The sequence below is a fragment of the Musa acuminata genome, chromosome BXJ2-9 (genome assembly GCF_036884655.1).
Source record: "Musa acuminata AAA Group cultivar baxijiao chromosome BXJ2-9, Cavendish_Baxijiao_AAA, whole genome shotgun sequence".
NCBI lineage: Eukaryota > Viridiplantae > Streptophyta > Magnoliopsida > Zingiberales > Musaceae > Musa > Musa acuminata.
Window position 1 is genome coordinate 5,224,787 of NC_088346.1, and position 16,885 is coordinate 5,241,671.

At 39.5% G+C, this 16,885-nt stretch overlaps 2 protein-coding genes and 1 pseudogene across 5 annotated transcripts; 2 read left to right on the forward strand and 1 right to left on the reverse strand.

The window, feature by feature from the left end:
- Nucleotides 1-476: 476 nt before the first annotated feature.
- Nucleotides 477-5,084, reverse strand: LOC135622748 (FRIGIDA-like protein 3). 3 transcript variants are annotated; one of them, XM_065124869.1, is made up of 5 exons: nucleotides 4,938-5,084; nucleotides 4,490-4,615; nucleotides 2,667-3,719; nucleotides 1,739-1,908; nucleotides 477-1,092 (listed from the first exon to the last, which is right to left on the reverse strand). In XM_065124869.1, exons 3-5 carry the CDS (start codon nucleotides 3,706-3,708, stop codon nucleotides 682-684), a joined length of 1,623 nt encoding a protein of 540 aa, XP_064980941.1. In that variant the 5' UTR covers nucleotides 3,709-3,719; nucleotides 4,490-4,615; nucleotides 4,938-5,084; the 3' UTR covers nucleotides 477-681. The 3 variants fall into 3 exon arrangements, with proteins under 3 accessions (XP_064980941.1, XP_064980942.1, XP_064980943.1); XM_065124870.1 differs by having other exon boundaries at nucleotides 4,490-4,604; nucleotides 4,938-5,046; XM_065124871.1 differs by lacking the exon at nucleotides 4,490-4,615.
- A 2,083-nt stretch (nucleotides 5,085-7,167) lies between these two features.
- On the forward strand, nucleotides 7,168-11,183 carry LOC135582435 (probably inactive leucine-rich repeat receptor-like protein kinase At5g48380). Of its 2 annotated transcripts, none has more exons than XM_065124872.1 (3): nucleotides 7,168-7,489; nucleotides 8,912-9,860; nucleotides 10,007-11,183. In XM_065124872.1, the coding sequence occupies exons 2-3, from the start codon at nucleotides 9,009-9,011 to the stop codon at nucleotides 11,006-11,008; spliced, it is 1,854 nt and encodes a 617-aa protein (XP_064980944.1). In that variant the 5' UTR covers nucleotides 7,168-7,489; nucleotides 8,912-9,008; the 3' UTR covers nucleotides 11,009-11,183. The 2 variants fall into 2 exon arrangements, with proteins under 2 accessions (XP_064980944.1, XP_064980945.1); XM_065124873.1 differs by having other exon boundaries at nucleotides 8,916-9,860.
- A 151-nt stretch (nucleotides 11,184-11,334) lies between these two features.
- LOC135622749 (putative pentatricopeptide repeat-containing protein At2g01510) lies at nucleotides 11,335-15,468 on the forward strand (annotated as a pseudogene).
- The last annotated feature ends 1,417 nt before the right edge of the window (nucleotides 15,469-16,885 follow it).

Below are 16,885 nucleotides of genomic sequence, written 5' to 3' on the forward strand. Positions count from 1 at the left end.
AAGCAGAAGAGATTTACGATTTCTGGGAATATTATTTGAGCTTCTTGGCTGGTTTGAATGTGCAATTTGTTGTCACGAAATGCAGGGCATATTTCAGTAGCCGAATTATCCTCCACGTCAATAAAAATGAGGAGAGATGTACAAGGAAACAAGAATGCTAGTGTGTAGATTATTAGATTTTGTTTTGGAGTTCTTATGTTTGGATAAGATTTGAGTCTAGAATATTGCAGCTCTTTGGATACAGAGAGGGTAATGCCACAACCAGATGATTAACAAATGTCAAGAACTTGATGCTAGTATCCAAATTGGCGTCCTTGACTGTAGGTTTGTAAGCAATCAATAACATTAAAGACGTTAGAACGTACCAATGACCATCTGACTCTCAGGTCTTGGTCAACATAAATCATATTCCGAGAGAACAAAGCCAGAAGCACACAATAAACACATATGTTGGAATTTTTTTGATGCTGCATCAGTGAACAAGAGTAAAAGATGATCAAACTGGACATAAGAAGAAACATGTCTCGGTCTAAAGGATTAACACATAAGTTTCCACCAATCAAGGTTGAGAAACACTTAATACAATTACAGGACTAATCTTCCGGTTATGGAGATTCAGTTAATTAACATACTGGTTAAAAGCTAAGTCAAAAGAGAACATGTTCGATTCAGCCTTCTCCATTAGTGTAAATAGGCAGTCTGGTAGTGGACCTGGTAGCTGTTTCCATAGTAATTGGTCTGAGTAGGTGAGATGGAGTATGGAGCAGAACCCATCCGCAGCGGGTAATGATTTTCGGCAGCATAGGCATACTGCATGTCATATGGATATGGAGATCTCTCAGGGAGTGCACGGTAAAAGCTTTTGTCAGGCATGCTGGTAATACGAGCAGTGTAAATGCAGCCAGTGGCACGGGGCCGCTTGGATTGCGGCTTTGCAACTTCAGCAACCCTCTTCTTGTCAGCCTTGGCTTTCTCAAGCAGAACGATACGCTTCTGAAGCGGATCAACCGGATATTGCTCCTCAAGTTTGTGCTCCTCGATGCACTTTATAACAATTTTAAGGGCAGCTAGTTCGCGTTCATTCATTTCATTCTGGAATGGCAATATAATCAAAAGGTCATATAGTTTGTGACACAAACACTCATTAGACAATCTGAAAAGCAAAAGTGGGGAAGAAGCAAGACTAACAAGTTATCAAGTATCACATGAGATTCTACTGATAATATATCCCTGGTACACGATTCTCAATTTTGGTTTTTTACTTTGAGAAACCTAGCCACATGAATGCTCGACCCGTTCATTTTTACATAACCACAATAAATTTCTCGAGTTAAAACCTGGTGCCAACAGAATTCCAAATAAGACAAACCATATCTCAAGTACACTAGATAGAGTCATAGAGACACCATATACTGGACCATATATTCATTAGCAAAATGTAGCTTTATTAAGCAAGAAGAACCATTATGACAAGACTATCAGCATGGCATTGACCCAATTGCAATAAGAACTTAGAGGCCACTTCGTGAGTAGGAAATTTATATTTTTTAAATTAAGTTCAAAAAATCCAAATACAGCTAATTAGCAGATAGCTACATTACTAAATAAAAAGAGGTGGCTAGAGAATGAGGATCCCCCATTGCAGCATCTTGGAGGGTCAAAGAATGCAGCCTTACCCCTGCATGGCTAGATAACTATGAAATATTAAATCATAACAAACTAGCAAAGGAAGTAGGACCTGTGCACCAGGAGACATGCTTCCAGCTTTGACCTGTGCAACCTTTCTTGCGTCCTTCAGATATGCTTTAAGCAATGGCACTGGTGGAAATTGTTCGGTAAGTTTGAATGCACAAGCAAGATTAACAGCCTCAATTTGCCTCCCGCTGTTCAGAAGATATTCAATCAAACCTAGGAGTCAACAGTTCCAATCAGCATATATGAGACGGAAAAGGCACAAGTAAACTAAACCAAAGGTCTAACTAGAACCGATAACTAAGATATAATCAGAAGCAATTTTAGAAACAGCTGATCTGATCATCTCATGTCTGACAATAATTAACTTTCAGACATGCAACAGCAAGTCACAAACTAACCACAAAAGTGGACAACTAACAAATTTACATCCTTACTGCAAATAAGACACAACAAATTTAAGCTGATTAAAAAAATAACAATAGGTATTTAAAAAATTTAAGCTGATTAACCACTACAAACAATGGTGGCAAAAGCATGCAGCAAGAGGAGGCTTGAAAACAACTTCGCTGCAAAATTAATCCTCCCAAAGTTTCCATACCTAAAAGTATATCAAAAACAAAACAGGTAAAATCAATTCGGTAGCATCAATGCAAAATTTCATGACGGAGGTCCTGGCCCAGTGTTAAAAGAAAATGTCAAATTGAAACCATAGGATCCAGTAACTGATTATTTATGTTTTCTGCTGTATAATAGGTTTAAACAAGATCATCTGATAAAACATGATGCTGACTAATATCTTCATGATGCCCATAACTATGGGAGACTACTCATTCAAGAAAATGTCAAAATGTATAAGGATATAGAAAGCATGGATAAAAATCCAACAGAAATCTGACATCTGCTTGACCTCGATGATCGGTCCTAGAAATATGAATGGATTTTTAATATGATGAAACTAATAATGGGCCAACCTGGCATTCTATTTGACAAACCAAGTGAGCAACACAAGTCAACAGTTTGACGGCGCCGTGCAACAGCTGGAATAAGTTTGCAGATTTCATCTTGATCAAATTCTGAAACAATGTCAAAAGTAGCCAACAGCTGAAGATATGCATGTGCTTCCAATGAGTTCCCACTGCTGGCTTCAATACCCAGATGATCTAATTTTGGCTTCCATTCTTTAGTTATCACCTTTGCTTTCTCTTTAATGTCTGATGTAAGTATCTGCTTATCAGAAAGGGAACCAGGTACAGCATCTGCCAACAGCTGTTCTAGCGATTCCATTAACATGAGACAAGTCCTTCGCAGGCCCAAAAGGTTCCCATCTTTTTTTCCATCTGATCCTAGAATCTCTCCAGCATAGAAGCCCTTCAATGAATCCAAAACTAAGCTGAAAGGATTGGCTGCCCTTCTTAAAGCTGCTGGCATTTCTTCGCGTATAGAGCTCAAGTTTTTCCGATTATCTGAAATGAACTTATGTAACCCTTCTGCATCCATTTCCTCACACAGCTTCACCAGCTCTGTGGGGTGTTCGTTGTGTGGATTAACATTTTCTGCATGATACACATCTTCTAATGATGATTTTGCATATGTAACATCAGAGTTTTCTTCTGAAAAAACATCAGTCATGCCATTTCTGGGCCCCACACCCTCAGCAATGGGATCTGGAGAGGTTTTATATGTATCAAACAAAGCAGATAGAGCAGCATCTCTTTTTTCCTGCAATTGTTCAAGTGATGCAAGCTCCTTAGCCACAACAGCAGCCTCCCGACTCTCCAACATCTCTTGGGCTTCCTTGACCTTTGTAACATATTTGGTCTCCTCAACTTCCAATTCATCAAACCTTTTCTTTAAAGACGTCTCAAGCCCACGAAAATGTTCCTCGAGTTCTTTCCATTTCAAATTCAAAGATATGGCATTAAGACTCTCAAGTTCAGCAAATGCATGTTGCAACTGTTGTATCTTTGAAGTTGTAGAATCGATGAGTGTAGCAACGGAGTGTATATCCTCCATAGCATTAATCCCTGCCAAATACAGAAAATAAACGCTTATATATAAAGAAATAAATAATAAAATAACCTGAATGAGAACTGCATCACAAGCACTTTAATTAGTAAAGCCAGTTTTCTAAAGCAACATTTAATAAATCATTTTCCCTAAATTGTTAACTTTGTAAAAACTGATTTCTAATTCTTAAATTAGGGTCAAATTAGATCATTAGCGCACTCAACTAGATCTATGGGAACCTGCCGGGTAGGGTATGCTGATGATATCTCAGTGTGGTTGCTCTTTCTTCTATATGCTCTAACCTATATATGGCTACATGAGATCAAAAGTCACAGAGAAATCAGCAAATCACAACTGAATTATCAAACAATGTGAAGGATGAAAATTATAAAGATTGACATCTGGAGTAGATATGACCTAAGTTTTTAAGCTATAATTTCCCCTGGCCTTAATAATATCACTCACTAAACATGCACCAGCCCAGCAGAGCAGCTATTCATGGTAATTTAACATAAGCCATTTCCTCCCAACAAGACAAAATCTAGATGCCAATATCTTTTAAATTTATGACATCCAATGGAATTACTGAACATACCACGTCTAACAACGTCACCTAAAACACCAAACTTCATGCATAAAACTAGTATAAACTTCTCACACCGGGACACTGAAACCAGAGCAATAGAAAATTGCAATAGCCTACACTTCAAAACTTTTTTTTGTCCTATAGCTACTATAATTAACTTCGCAAGATCAACATTTTCCAACTGCAAAAGAAGCTACTCACCAATTTCCCCAAAATGTTTCCATTTTACGTGTAATACCCATTCAAACACTCAGATGACCTAACTATGTGGTCCAACGATAAGATAGCCTTCAATCTGCATCCCCAACCTCGAGACCTGTAAATCATCTACGTAGAATAGACAATGAGAGACAAATTAAACCAAGGAATGAGGAAAAAAAACACACTACTAAAAGCCCCCATCAACAGGGTTTCGCTTTCAACTCGTTAGCAAACCCTATCGACCAACCAAGAAACGAACGACCAGGTTCAAACCGAATTCAAGAAATCAAACCGACAACCCTAATATTCATCAGTCGATTCAGCGAAAAACCCTAGCTGACAACTCAAATTCACCTAATCCCGCACCGAAAAGGGAGATCCCACCACGAATCGACCAGAGGATAGACAAATTGGCGAGGGGAGCGAGAGACCGAGAGGGAGAACTCACAGGATTACGCGACCGTCGTGGATCAGGGGAGCGGGGGAAGACGAAGCGGCGAATGGGAGTCGGAGCGGAACCCACCCATCGACACAGTAAGAACGAGCGAAAGGTGAGCGACATGAGCTCTTCGCTTTATCGATGCGCGGGCTTACGGTGGTTTCCCAACCGTTCAACTGTAGATCGACGGTTTGGATAGTTGAGAGCTTAAGCCGTCGGATGACCGCTCCCTTGGCGTCGATGGGCTTGCAGTGGCTTTTGATACCTTTGATGAAGTAGCACGTGATATTCTCACGTGATGCTTTGTCCATTAATTAAGAAAGTGGTGTAAGATTGAGGATTTAAAATATTATCCGAAATATTTTAGAATATATCAATTAACTTAGATAGTAAAAAACAATTTTGATAATATATCATAAAATTCTATAATATATCAAACCTCACTTATTCTATAACTTGTGGTTTCAGTTGCTAATTTATAAAAAAATTCATAATTCGAGAACCTTTGGTTCTGATTCTCGACGACCCGATGATCATTAGTTTACGATCGACAATGAATTATCGGATCGATTTTTTTTTCTTTTTTCCTTAGTGTGGAAAAAATAGCTATAAAGTTAGTTTTCTATAGCAAAAAGATTATTTTTCTAAGTCAACTTAAGATTTGTATGGACAACTAATAAATAAATATACCTAATGTTCATACATGCCTTGTGATTATTCCTACATATGAATTCACATACACATAATTTCCACAATTTATGAGATTTATGAGCAGATGCCTATGAAGTAGTTTTTCTTTTCAAGTAAGAAACTATATTGCTTTAAAATTCTCTTACAAAAAACTCCATATCATAGTTCGGAAGACCAAAAATTGGTGACTGCACAGTCAACGCAGTTGACTTGACTTTGACCAATGCGTGTTCGAGTTAAAGTTGAGTAAGTCTAAAAGAGAATGCAGGACTTGTTCACACTAAAATTAATAGAAATCCAAAGAGGACATCATCAACTGCTATAACTATCCTTCTGTAATTAAATTCAGCAGCATATATATATATATATAAATATATAATTATTGTTGTGACTTTAAATAAAATCAATAATATTCGAATAATTATATAATTTTAAGAATAATTATATAATACCAAACTGAATGTTTATGTTTGGTCTCTGAATCCACAAGCATTAATTCATGAGCTGAAAAGAGGTCAATGAAAGATATAGGCAAAAGTTGAAGACTTATCTAAATATAAAATAGGTATGAAATAAAGACTCAATTGCCTAAGTCTGACTTCCAAGACATTACAAACTTCAATATTTTTGGACATAATGTAAAAATAATAGAGAACAATTAGGTACCGAAAGATTCCTAATTTTCTATCATGGAAACACAAGGGAAGCAGACAAAACAAGCTCTGATGAGTCCCCACACTTCTTTGACTCGAAAGTTCAAAGCAATGCAGTCTTACCTCTCTCTCTCTCTCTCTCTCTCTCTCTCTCTCTCTCTGTAGAGCTCTAACTCCCAATCTTAACTTCATCTGGTCATCAACAACACGCTCAATCTGAAAACATGGGGAAGTGTGCCATTAACAAGTTACATTCATGTGGGAGCAGGGAATGGGGCCCATTCTCTCTGACCAATTAGTGCGAACCTCCACAGCACTACACAGACAGTGATGGCTGGAGGACGCATCCAACCCCTCCGGTAAGAGTAAGAAACCTCTGTCTCGCCTCGCCGGCCACCCATTCCCCATGAAAGAAAAGAGAATGCAATGCTTTTCCTACCTCCTTTAATCCTACCTCAGAGCACACCTGCCTTATTATTAGACAATAGTTCGAAATCAACTGCGGGGCCCAATGTTGCGTATCCAATAACGTAGCGGGTACCTGACGCGGGAGTGTTTCTGGAACAGTAAAGCCCCAGTCAAAGTCTTTGGGTCCCCGCACACGTCTCGTGTCTGGCTTTGGTTGGGTAAGCGAGATGTCTGCTGTCACGAGCGACGAAAGATCCCCAGGAGGACTTTGACCACAGTCGAACGCAAGATCTTGTGCCTCATCACACTGTTTTATATGCGGTCATTATGTAGACGGTCGAGATTCACGATAGATTAACGTCAGGTAGAATCGACGGTTAGATGTAAGTACGTATACAGTTTTTATGTGTGCATTCCCGGCAGCATTTAACAATAGATTTCGCAACGTCGAGAACGGGAAAGGCGAATAATTTGTCATTTTCTGCTGCGCAATTAGAAAGAGATGACGCCGATGACAAAGGCGGAGGGAGAGAAAATGTTTGCCTTTGGGTAATGGTGGGATTTGTCGTCGTGATGACTGAGAGTGCTGCTTTTTTCTAGCCCCGTCGGGTGTGGTGTTTTGCCTTGGAATCCTGGCACAGCGAGTCCTCTCTCTACCCCCAGTCTTCGGTGTTATTATTTAGGGCGCGGAGTGGCGACAACAACGCTGGGAACGAGAAAAGTCTCTGCTGAGCTCCGCGTCCCCAAGTCGGGGGCCTTGAGTTGGCGGAGAGACGCTCTTGACTCTGCTTCTTGCCCTGGGTGTTCCTGGTGAGTGGTCAAAATGCGCTTGTTTGTGGTCTTCTAAATTTGTTCTCGAGATAATCTTTTCTTTCCTGTTTATCTTTTTCATTTCTTGGTGAATTTGATGGATAGGTGGGGAATTTTTTTTTTCCTACTCTTTTGTTGGTGAGTTGATCTTGGATTTTATGTATATTTGTTCTCTTTGTGTGAGATTTTTAGTCTATTGATTGCTTTTTCTAAGCTTGTAATTTGGAAAGATTTGGTTTCTCTTATTTGGTCTCCATGGATCTCGATGGGGTGGGAGTTTATGGCGTCTGTTTGGCTTCGAGTTTCATGAAGAAAAATAGAAAGAAATAGTTATAGATCTTTAATATTTTATTGCCTTTTTAGTTTATCTTAGAATAGTGACTCCTCATATTGGAAGGGCTGGCTATCTTGATAGATTTTTATCAGTGGTGTTATCGGTGATCTGTTGGTGGCCTTTTTAATATTAAAGATGGTGATTCAGCAGATTTTACAACAATCCTTCAGTTTTTTGTTCTGTTGTTGGTTCCTGTGATGGTTTTGTTGTAATGATCTGTGGCTCTTTATGGAGATCTTGTAATTATTTGTATATAATGTTTAGTTGTTGACTATTCTTTTGGTGGGAATCCTGGGAGGAATTCTTGCCTAATATATTGAAGTTTAGATATATGTTTGGATCACTCGTGGTTACTGCTGGGAAGTCATGAGTTCAAGTCATTCATCATAATTTCTTATCAAATCTTAGCTTTGCAACTTCAGTTTTCTAAAAGAAAAACCCTGTAATTATTGAATGTTTGACCCTGTATAATTTGAAGAAATTATATTGTTTGGGTCGATGTGGGCTTTCTTTCCTTCCAGGTGCGATCTAAATGCTTCTCCACATTAGAGAATAGGATACTTGTTCCGATTACATTCCTAGGTTTTGTACAATGTTCAAAGTAAGAACATGGTTCCACGAGTGTGATAGGTGGGAGTAGAGTAGAGTTTAATCATTAGAATTTAGATCATAATACTGTGGGATTACTATTGGTGCCTTTAATACCTATCATAGTTGTGTTAAAAGTGCTTATTTGCTGTCGTTCGTGGTTTTCTGGATTGTGAATGAAATTGAAGCAGCAATGTAGAATTGCATGCACGCTGGCCGAGCTGGTGATCGAAATGTTCTGTCTGGCATTACGAAAGTGGAGTCAAATGAGTCACTGTCTTGTTTTAGACTCGTCTTCTGCAAGCTGGTGTATGATTAATCGATCGTTGCTCTAGTTCTGTGTCAATTATGATGTTATTGGTTGATGATCATTTTAACAGCTTGAGAATTAAGCTGATATGTTATGAAATCTACATTAGTAATGACACTGGAATACTCGGACTGCATGTGCTCGTGGATATCTTTTCTATTTATCTAATTCGGTTGTATTTTTCATTTAGGTAGAGCTGAATCTTGGAATATATAATGGCGGGTGATGTTGTATTCGATCCTGTTCCCTGTGTTTAGCTGGAGAAGGGGAAGCAAGTAGAAATTTGCATGTCTGTGGCCATGAAGTGTAGACTTTCCGTTACTCTTCTGCTGATGCTTATTTGGTTTTTGCTCAATAACATAAGTTATGGTACTGTGAGTGACATCCAATGTTTAGAACTCATACATAAATCGCTAAAAGACCCTGAAAACAGCCTAACCTACTCATGGAATTTCGACAACAAATCAGAAGGGGCCATATGCAGGTTTGCCGGTGTGGAGTGTTGGCATCCTGATGAAAACAGGGTCCTTAACCTGCGGCTTTCCAACATGGGGCTTCAAGGCGAATTCCCTTCGGGACTTGAGAATTGCACAAGCTTGACCGGTCTGGATCTCTCGAGCAACAGCCTTTCTGGACCAATTCCTGCTGATATTTCAAGAAAGATCCCATATGTCACAGCACTTGATCTTTCATTCAATGGTTTCTCGGGTGAAATTCCGGTGAATCTCTCCGACTGCACTTATCTTAATTCCCTTAAGCTTCAGCACAATAAATTGACCGGACAAATCCCTGGGCAACTGATTCGCCTTGCACGACTGATAGATTTTGATGTTTCTGACAACCAGCTGTCTGGCCCAATTCCTTCATTCAATAACAAATTCCTGCAGTCGAGCTTTTCGAACAACCTTAATCTTTGTGGGGATATTTTGAATGTTGATTGCACAGGGACTTCAAAGAAGACTAATACCGGGGTAATTATAGGCTCAGCTGTTGGTGGTGTTGTGATAACCATTATCGTTGTTGCAGTTGTTTTATACTTCTGCATGCGCAAAATGCCCATCAAGAAGAAAGAGAAGAAAGACACGGTCATCGAAGAAAACAAGTGGGCAAAATCTATAAAAGGAGTTAAACACGCCAAGGCAAGTTGACTTTTCTCTTCATTTTGTTAATGAGCTGAAGTTTGCATTCTAGTTTGCTATGATGGCTTCTCTTTCTTATTTTTCACCTCATTCTGTATTGCTGCTTAATCTATGTGAACCTTAAAGGTTGATTTTCTTATGGGTAGGTTTCTATGTTCGAGAAATCTGTGTCGAAAATGCAATTGATTGATCTCATGAAGGCGACCAATGATTTTGACAACGAAAACATAATTGGTACCGGCAGGACAGGGACGATGTACAAGGCAACACTTCCAGATGGCACTTTTCTTGCTATCAAGAGGTTACAGGACTCACAGCAATCTGAAAACCAGTTTGTATCTGAGATGGCGACGCTGGGAAATGTCAGGCATCAAAACTTGGTTCCCTTATTGGGTTATTGCAGTGCGAAGAAGGAGAGGCTCTTGGTGTACAAGTACATGGCCAAGGGGACTCTCTACGATCAGCTACATGGCTCAGGTGCGCAAGGCGGAAGTATGGAATGGCCAACAAGGCTAAAGATCAGCATTGGAGCAGCAAAGGGATTGGCATGGCTTCACCACAGCTGCAATCCCCGCATTCTTCACCGTAATATCAGTTCCAAATGCATCCTGCTGGATGAGGATTACGAGCCTAAAATATCTGATTTTGGACTTGCAAGGCTGATGAATCCCATCGACATGCATCTCAGCACTTTCGTGAACGGTGAGTTTGGCGACCTGGGTTATGTAGCCCCCGAGTATGCTCGCACACTCGTCGCAACACCAAAGGGTGATGTTTACAGCTTCGGAGTAGTCCTCCTTGAATTGGTTACTGGGGAAAAACCCACACAAGTGTCTAATGCTTCGGAAAGCTTCCGAGGCAGTTTGGTGGAGTGGATAACCTTCCTTTCAAATAACTCTCTTCTGCAGGACGCAATTGACAAGTCATTGATCGGGAAGGACTATGACAGTGAGCTGCTCCAGTTTATGAAAGTCGCTTGCGTTTGTGCTTTATCTGGTCCCAAGGAGAGGCCTACCATGTTTGAAGTGTACCAGTTTCTAAGGGCAATCGGGGAGCGGTACCATTTTACTACTGATGATGGCATCCTTATGATGCCCTCCGAAAGCACTGATGCTGAGAATCTGGATGAGCTTATTGTCGCAAAGTGATCAAGAAGTTCAAAAACAACATAAAACAAGTACTCGTCTTGCTGTGTATCTTTAGCTGTCTCTTGTACATCAAGTTGCTAAGTATCTTGGACCGTCTCCTTTATCCTCTGTATACATTGTATCGAATATTTCCTCTTCCATGCTGAATGACCATGATTTGTAAGTAGTTTTTGTATCGCGGTTAGTGATGCAAGATACTAGTGAGTTCAACATGGGAACAATGATATTTGTCTGATCTGAAGATGAGCAGGTTCTCCAGAAACTCATCAAGTGTTACTCCTGATACTTGGTGGTGTTGATCTACTAGGTTTGCCATGAATGTAGATTGTAGAACAAATGGCACTCCTTTCCCATACATAAGCTTTTGAGCGTTTTCTGAGGAAGATGATCTGAAAGAGGGAAAAGAAAAGAAAATGCTAGATGGAGGCACCAGTAGAATTCACTTGATCTGTCACAAACCGTTCTACAGGTATTGAATCAAATCAATTTAAGTTGCTGATAGGACACGCATTGGATCTTTGTAAATCAATTCAGATCTTTTATCTACGTCCATTATAGAACTAAATTGGAATGTCGTAATCTTCTGGATATGAGGGCTTGTTGTTCTCTCTCTCTCTCTCTCTCCTTCCTCGTATACTAAGGATCATGTTAAGTGCTCGACCATTTAAGCAAACTAGCTGCAAAGATGGCACGGAGAAGATGTACATGATTTCTGCTGCCATTTGCATAACACAACCATTTAGATTCTACCGTTCAGCTTATGCGTGTTTGCAGTGTGTTCTCCGGGGAGGCATGTGATGTTCTGCAAAGGCTTTGGTGACCTCCATGTCGATGATGATGATCACACCATGCAACAGTCTCCTGTGAGAAGAGGGCGTGACAGAAATGCTAAAGAAGATAGTTTAGCTGATGATGATGCAGATGATAGTGTGCGGTATTTGCTTCCCCACATCTACTCACACGAAAAAGAGGAAAAAAGGCATTTGATATGGATTCAAAGATCCAAAGTAAAATGAAGTAGCACTTATCACTTCATTTTTGAGTTCAATTCCAATGTTCAAGTACTCAGGATCTCTGAATTCCTAGTCATAGGAAGATATCCAAGTTTTGTTGAACATGTAACATAAAACTAAACACATTGCAAACTCATTCGAGAAAAGAATTGATATAGGAAATCTTCTCCTTGCAAACAGATAGAATTTTTCTCATGATACTAAAACCCTGATCATGTGTTGTGTGCTGTGGGCATTGGTTGTATTTGTTTTGGAAAGGAATATATGGTTTTTCTTTTTTGTTGGTAAAAGAAAAGAATACATGAACCAAGTTTTGTGTGATTCAACCTTCTTTTCTTCAATAAAAATAAAGAAAATAATAAAATGGTAGTCCGATATAATCTCTCTCTCTCTCTCTCTCTCTCTCTCTCATGTTTGATATTGTATTAAGCATTCTCTGGTGTCCAAGTTAAAGAGAGAGTGCCATACATAGTAGGCTAAGCAAATGAGCAAACACCCAGTGAGAGTGGCAGAATGCCTACTTAAAAGCATTTTGATGAGCCAAAATGACAAGTTCAGAGTGCCAGTGCTGCACAGGTAAACTGGGAAAGCCTGTATTAATAGCAATCGTTAGATTCTTTTCTTTTGGATCCAGCAATTGCATGTGCTGTAGAGAATGTTAGCCCTGTCTTTAGGAACCTGAACTTTTGGTCTAAAGTGGAATGTTTTCTGCTAGATAGGCATTCATTTATGGTATAAATTGCTTGGTGGAGTAACTTAATTTGAGAACCTTAGAATCCCACTTGGTATGAAACTATTTAAACCCAAAAAAGCATTTCCATCGATCACCTCTTTCCTGTCCAAACTGTTTAAATCCAATAGTAGTAGTGCATACCATGTCGATGCCCAAATGATCAAAACTGGCTTTGATCTCCAAACTTACTACTCCAACCGCCTAGTCGAGTCTCTTCTTGACAAGGGGCAACTCTTGAGAGCACGTCAGTTGTTCGATGAAATGCCTCTTAAGAATACCTTCACTGCTAACCGCATGATCTCTGGCTATGCTAAGTGTGGATACCTCGATGAGGCACGTCACCTGTTTGACCGCACGGCGGATCGCACTGCAGTCACATGGACCATCATGATTGGTGCCTACTCCCAGGCCGCCCAACATCAGGAAGCCTTCGACCTCTTCCGGTTCATGTTGAGATCAGGAATCAGGCCTGATCATGTTGCAATAGTTGCACTGCTAAGTTCTTGCGGTTCTCCCGATGCATCAGGTTGGGTTGTTCAGGTTCATGTCCATGTTGTCAAGTGTGGATTCGGTGATAGAGTTATGGTGTGCAACACCTTGGTGGACTCGTACTGCAAGTGTGGTCTTGTTCGATTAGGTAGAAGAGTATTTGATGAGATGCATGAAAGGGATTCTGTCACTTTTAATGCTATGGTGATGGGTTACTCAAAAGAAGGATTGTATTATGAGGCACTGGAGCTGTTCATCATGATGCAGAACTTGTCAGTCAAGCCGTCACAATTTACATTCTCTGGCATTCTAACTGCTGCTACCGGCTTGTGCAATTTTGGTCTTGGCCAACAGGTCCATAGTCTTGTCACCAAAACAAATTTTGGTTGGGATGTCTTTGCATGCAACTCATTGCTGGACTTCTACTCAAAATGTGATAGCTTGACTGAAGCCAAGGCACTTTTTGATGAGATGGCAGAGAGGGACAATGTTTCTTACAATGTAATGATTTCTGGCTATGCCTGGAATGGACAGACTGAAGAATTAATGAAGCTCTTTAAAGAGATGCAATTCTGTGGCTTTGATAGGAGACGATTTCCTTTTCCTAGTCTTCTAAGTTTTGCTGGAGCTCTCCCTGATCTTGTGATGGGGAGACAAATCCATGCCCAAATAATTCTCACAGAGTCTTCATCTGATGATCTCATGTGCAATGCCCTTATTGACATGTACTCAAAATGTGGTCTTCTCGAGACGGCAGAGATGATTTTTGGGAAAACAATTAATAGGAACATCGTGTCATGGACGGCAATGATCTCAGGTTACATAGAGAATGCTCTCTATGAAGAAGCGTTGAGCCTATTCTGTGAGATGAGGAGATCTGGCTTGAACCCGGATAGAGCTACATTTTCTAGTATCTTAAGGGCTTCGGCTAGTCTGGCTCTACTTTCAATGGGAAAGCAGTTGCATTCTTATTTAATCAGATGTGGTTGCATGCCTAATGTTTTCTCAGGAAGTGCGCTTCTCGACATGTATGCAAAATGTGGATGCTTTGTTGAGACTCAAAAGACATTTGATGAGATGCCAGATAAGAACATCGTCTCATGGAATGCAATGATGTCTGCTTATGCACAAAACGGGCAGGGGACTAAGGCTATCAAACTATTTGAAGACATGCTCCGACAGGATGTCAAACCAGATGCTATCACCATTCTCAGTGTTCTTTCTGCTTGTAATCACAGTGGCCTTGTGGAAGAAGGGCTGCAATATTTTGATTCGATGACAGAATTATATGGACTGAAACCAAGGAAGGAACATTATGCTTGTATCATAGATTTGATGAGTCGAGTCGGGCATTTTGATGAGGTGGAAAGGCTACTTAATCAGATGCCTTTCGAGGCTGATCAGATTATATGGAACTCAATTCTAAATTCATGTAGGATACATGGGAACCAAGAATTGGCACGACGGGCAGCTGACAAACTTTTCTGCATGGAGCTAAAGGATGCTTCTCCTTTTGTCATCATGTCAAACGTCTATGCTAAAGCTGGCCAATGGGATGATGCTGCCAAGGTTAAGAAGATGATGAGGGACCGTGGCGTGAGGAAGGAACCAGCTTATAGCTGGGTTGAGATTAAGCAAAAGATCTACAGATTTTCTTCTGATGACAAGATGAATCCTCAGATAAATGAAATTAGAGCTCTGCTAGAGAAGTTGAGTGAGGAGATGGATAAGGAAGGTTACAAGTCTGATTCCAGGTGTGCACTTCATTTGGTGGATGAGGATCAAAATTGAATCATTGAGGTACCACGGTGAAAGGCTAGCCATTGCATTTGCTTTACTAAATACACCACCAGGAACACCTAAACTGGTGATGAAGAACCTGAGGGCATGCACGGATTGCCATGCTGCAATTAAGGTGATAACCAAAATTGTAGGGAGGGAGGTAACAGTAAGGGATTCAAGTAGGTTTCATCAGTTAAGGATGGATTGTGCTCTTGTGGAGATTACTGGTAGGTCAGTGATGAACAAGTACACAGGAAGGAAAAACCAAATAGCATTGTGAAAATGTTGGAAGGTAAACTCTATCATATCCTTCACTGATTCACTTTTGAGATACAGAAAAACAGTAGATGTTCTCAGATTCATGCCTATAATGCATTGTGAGACGTGTCATGTTTCAAGATGATTGCTATCTTTTGATCAACCATATCAGAAATTTTGTTCAATATTTGCTAACACATTGCAGTAAATTGTGATTTATGATTAAAGCCTCTTTTTAACATCACATGGAGAAAACCAAATAAAATTTGGCAGCAAACTTTTGGTATCAGCAAGCCTCCATTGCCTATATATACCAAGCTGGAGAAGTATTACTTCTTTTCAGGAATTGATGGAAATTCTGATACATCAAAAATTAGATATTAGTTTGCATACTCCTGCAGGTGGTTAAAGAAACACTGTTAGACTAGCCTACAAGCTTTGAAATCTACATAACAATCTTCACAAGAAGTTGCAAAAAATTATTTGTGTTCTTGGAATACCTAACATCTCCTTCAATGTAGTGAGAAGAGGGTAAAAGTAGTGAATTTTGTAAACTTCTCCCTCCATATAGCAACTTTTATCTGCTAAATGAATATTTGTTCCACAAATTTTTTTCGCTTCTGATATTTGAAAAGCATGCTTTTGTTTATGGAATGAAAATGTTCTAATAGTCTTCCACGATATACAGTGTAATTCCTTATAAACAAAGGTGGCCTCAAATAACATTGCAACAGATTCCTACAAATGAAATGTTCTTACAATGCTGGCTTCCATGCGGAAATGCCGTTTCTCTAAGTTAATTAAACTCCTCACCAATGGTAAATGGGTCTGTTATGGTAGTTTGATTCATACTGATTAAAATACCCTGGAATATAGTTATTTTTAATTTACTTTTCGAATATTTTAGTTTTTTTCTTATATAAAATCTTTAGGCATGTGTTATTTTATTATTTTTCTTTTTACCTTCTCTTTTTTTACATCAAATGGTATACACGATACTTACATATGACTCGAACATGAGAATCATCAATTGTGTAATAATATATTAGTATTAACATTATTATTATTTTTTTCTCTCATAATTCCTTGTTTATCGACTCCTCTCTTTTTATCGTTCCTTCATCGTTATTTTTTACCTTCTTCTACCACCTCATTAATGTGCCATTGAGTTTGAATTTTTTTATTATTTCTTCATCAAATATCTTGAATTATTCTTGAACAGAGGTATTTCACAATTATATTTTTCATAATTTTATATCACAATTTCTTATGTAATATCCATGTATAATTAATTCTCGAAATATTTTATATTTAATATACGGTCTGATCAAAGAAAGACCGGAGACCTGATCGGTTGATATCCTTCATTTCTGTTCCAAAGCCCTAAATTGGTGATCCGGATCTGATAACTCTGTCTGATTGCTATCTTTCGGTGTCAGCCGTCCGATCAGTACCACAAGAGACTTGGAGAGGATCCCAAGCCGAGGGTGTGAGTCGGCCCTGTACGCCACGACACACGGTCCCGCTGGCATGAGTTGCCTACCCTATATGTATGACGTCACGGATTTGAACATGACGTGAGACGTGTGGGGTTGTGATGTG

What these genes read in the sequence shown, in the direction of transcription:
- LOC135622748 (XM_065124871.1), bottom strand. Translation starts at nt 3,708, where the DNA reads ATGGAGGATATACACTCCGTTGCTACACTCATCGATTCTACAACTTCA. An exon ending in TTTGTCAAATAGAATGCCAG is followed by an intron (nt 1,909 to 2,666) that starts GTTGGCCCATTA and finishes GTTGACTCCTAG; the next exon opens with GTTTGATTGAATATCTTCTG. An exon ending in GCATGTCTCCTGGTGCACAG is followed by an intron (nt 1,093 to 1,738) that starts GTCCTACTTCCT and finishes TTGCCATTCCAG; the next exon opens with AATGAAATGAATGAACGCGA.
- LOC135582435 (XM_065124872.1), top strand. Translation starts at nt 9,009, where the DNA reads ATGTCTGTGGCCATGAAGTGTAGACTTTCCGTTACTCTTCTGCTGATG. An exon ending in AAGGAGTTAAACACGCCAAG is followed by an intron (nt 9,861 to 10,006) that starts GCAAGTTGACTT and finishes TCTTATGGGTAG; the next exon opens with GTTTCTATGTTCGAGAAATC.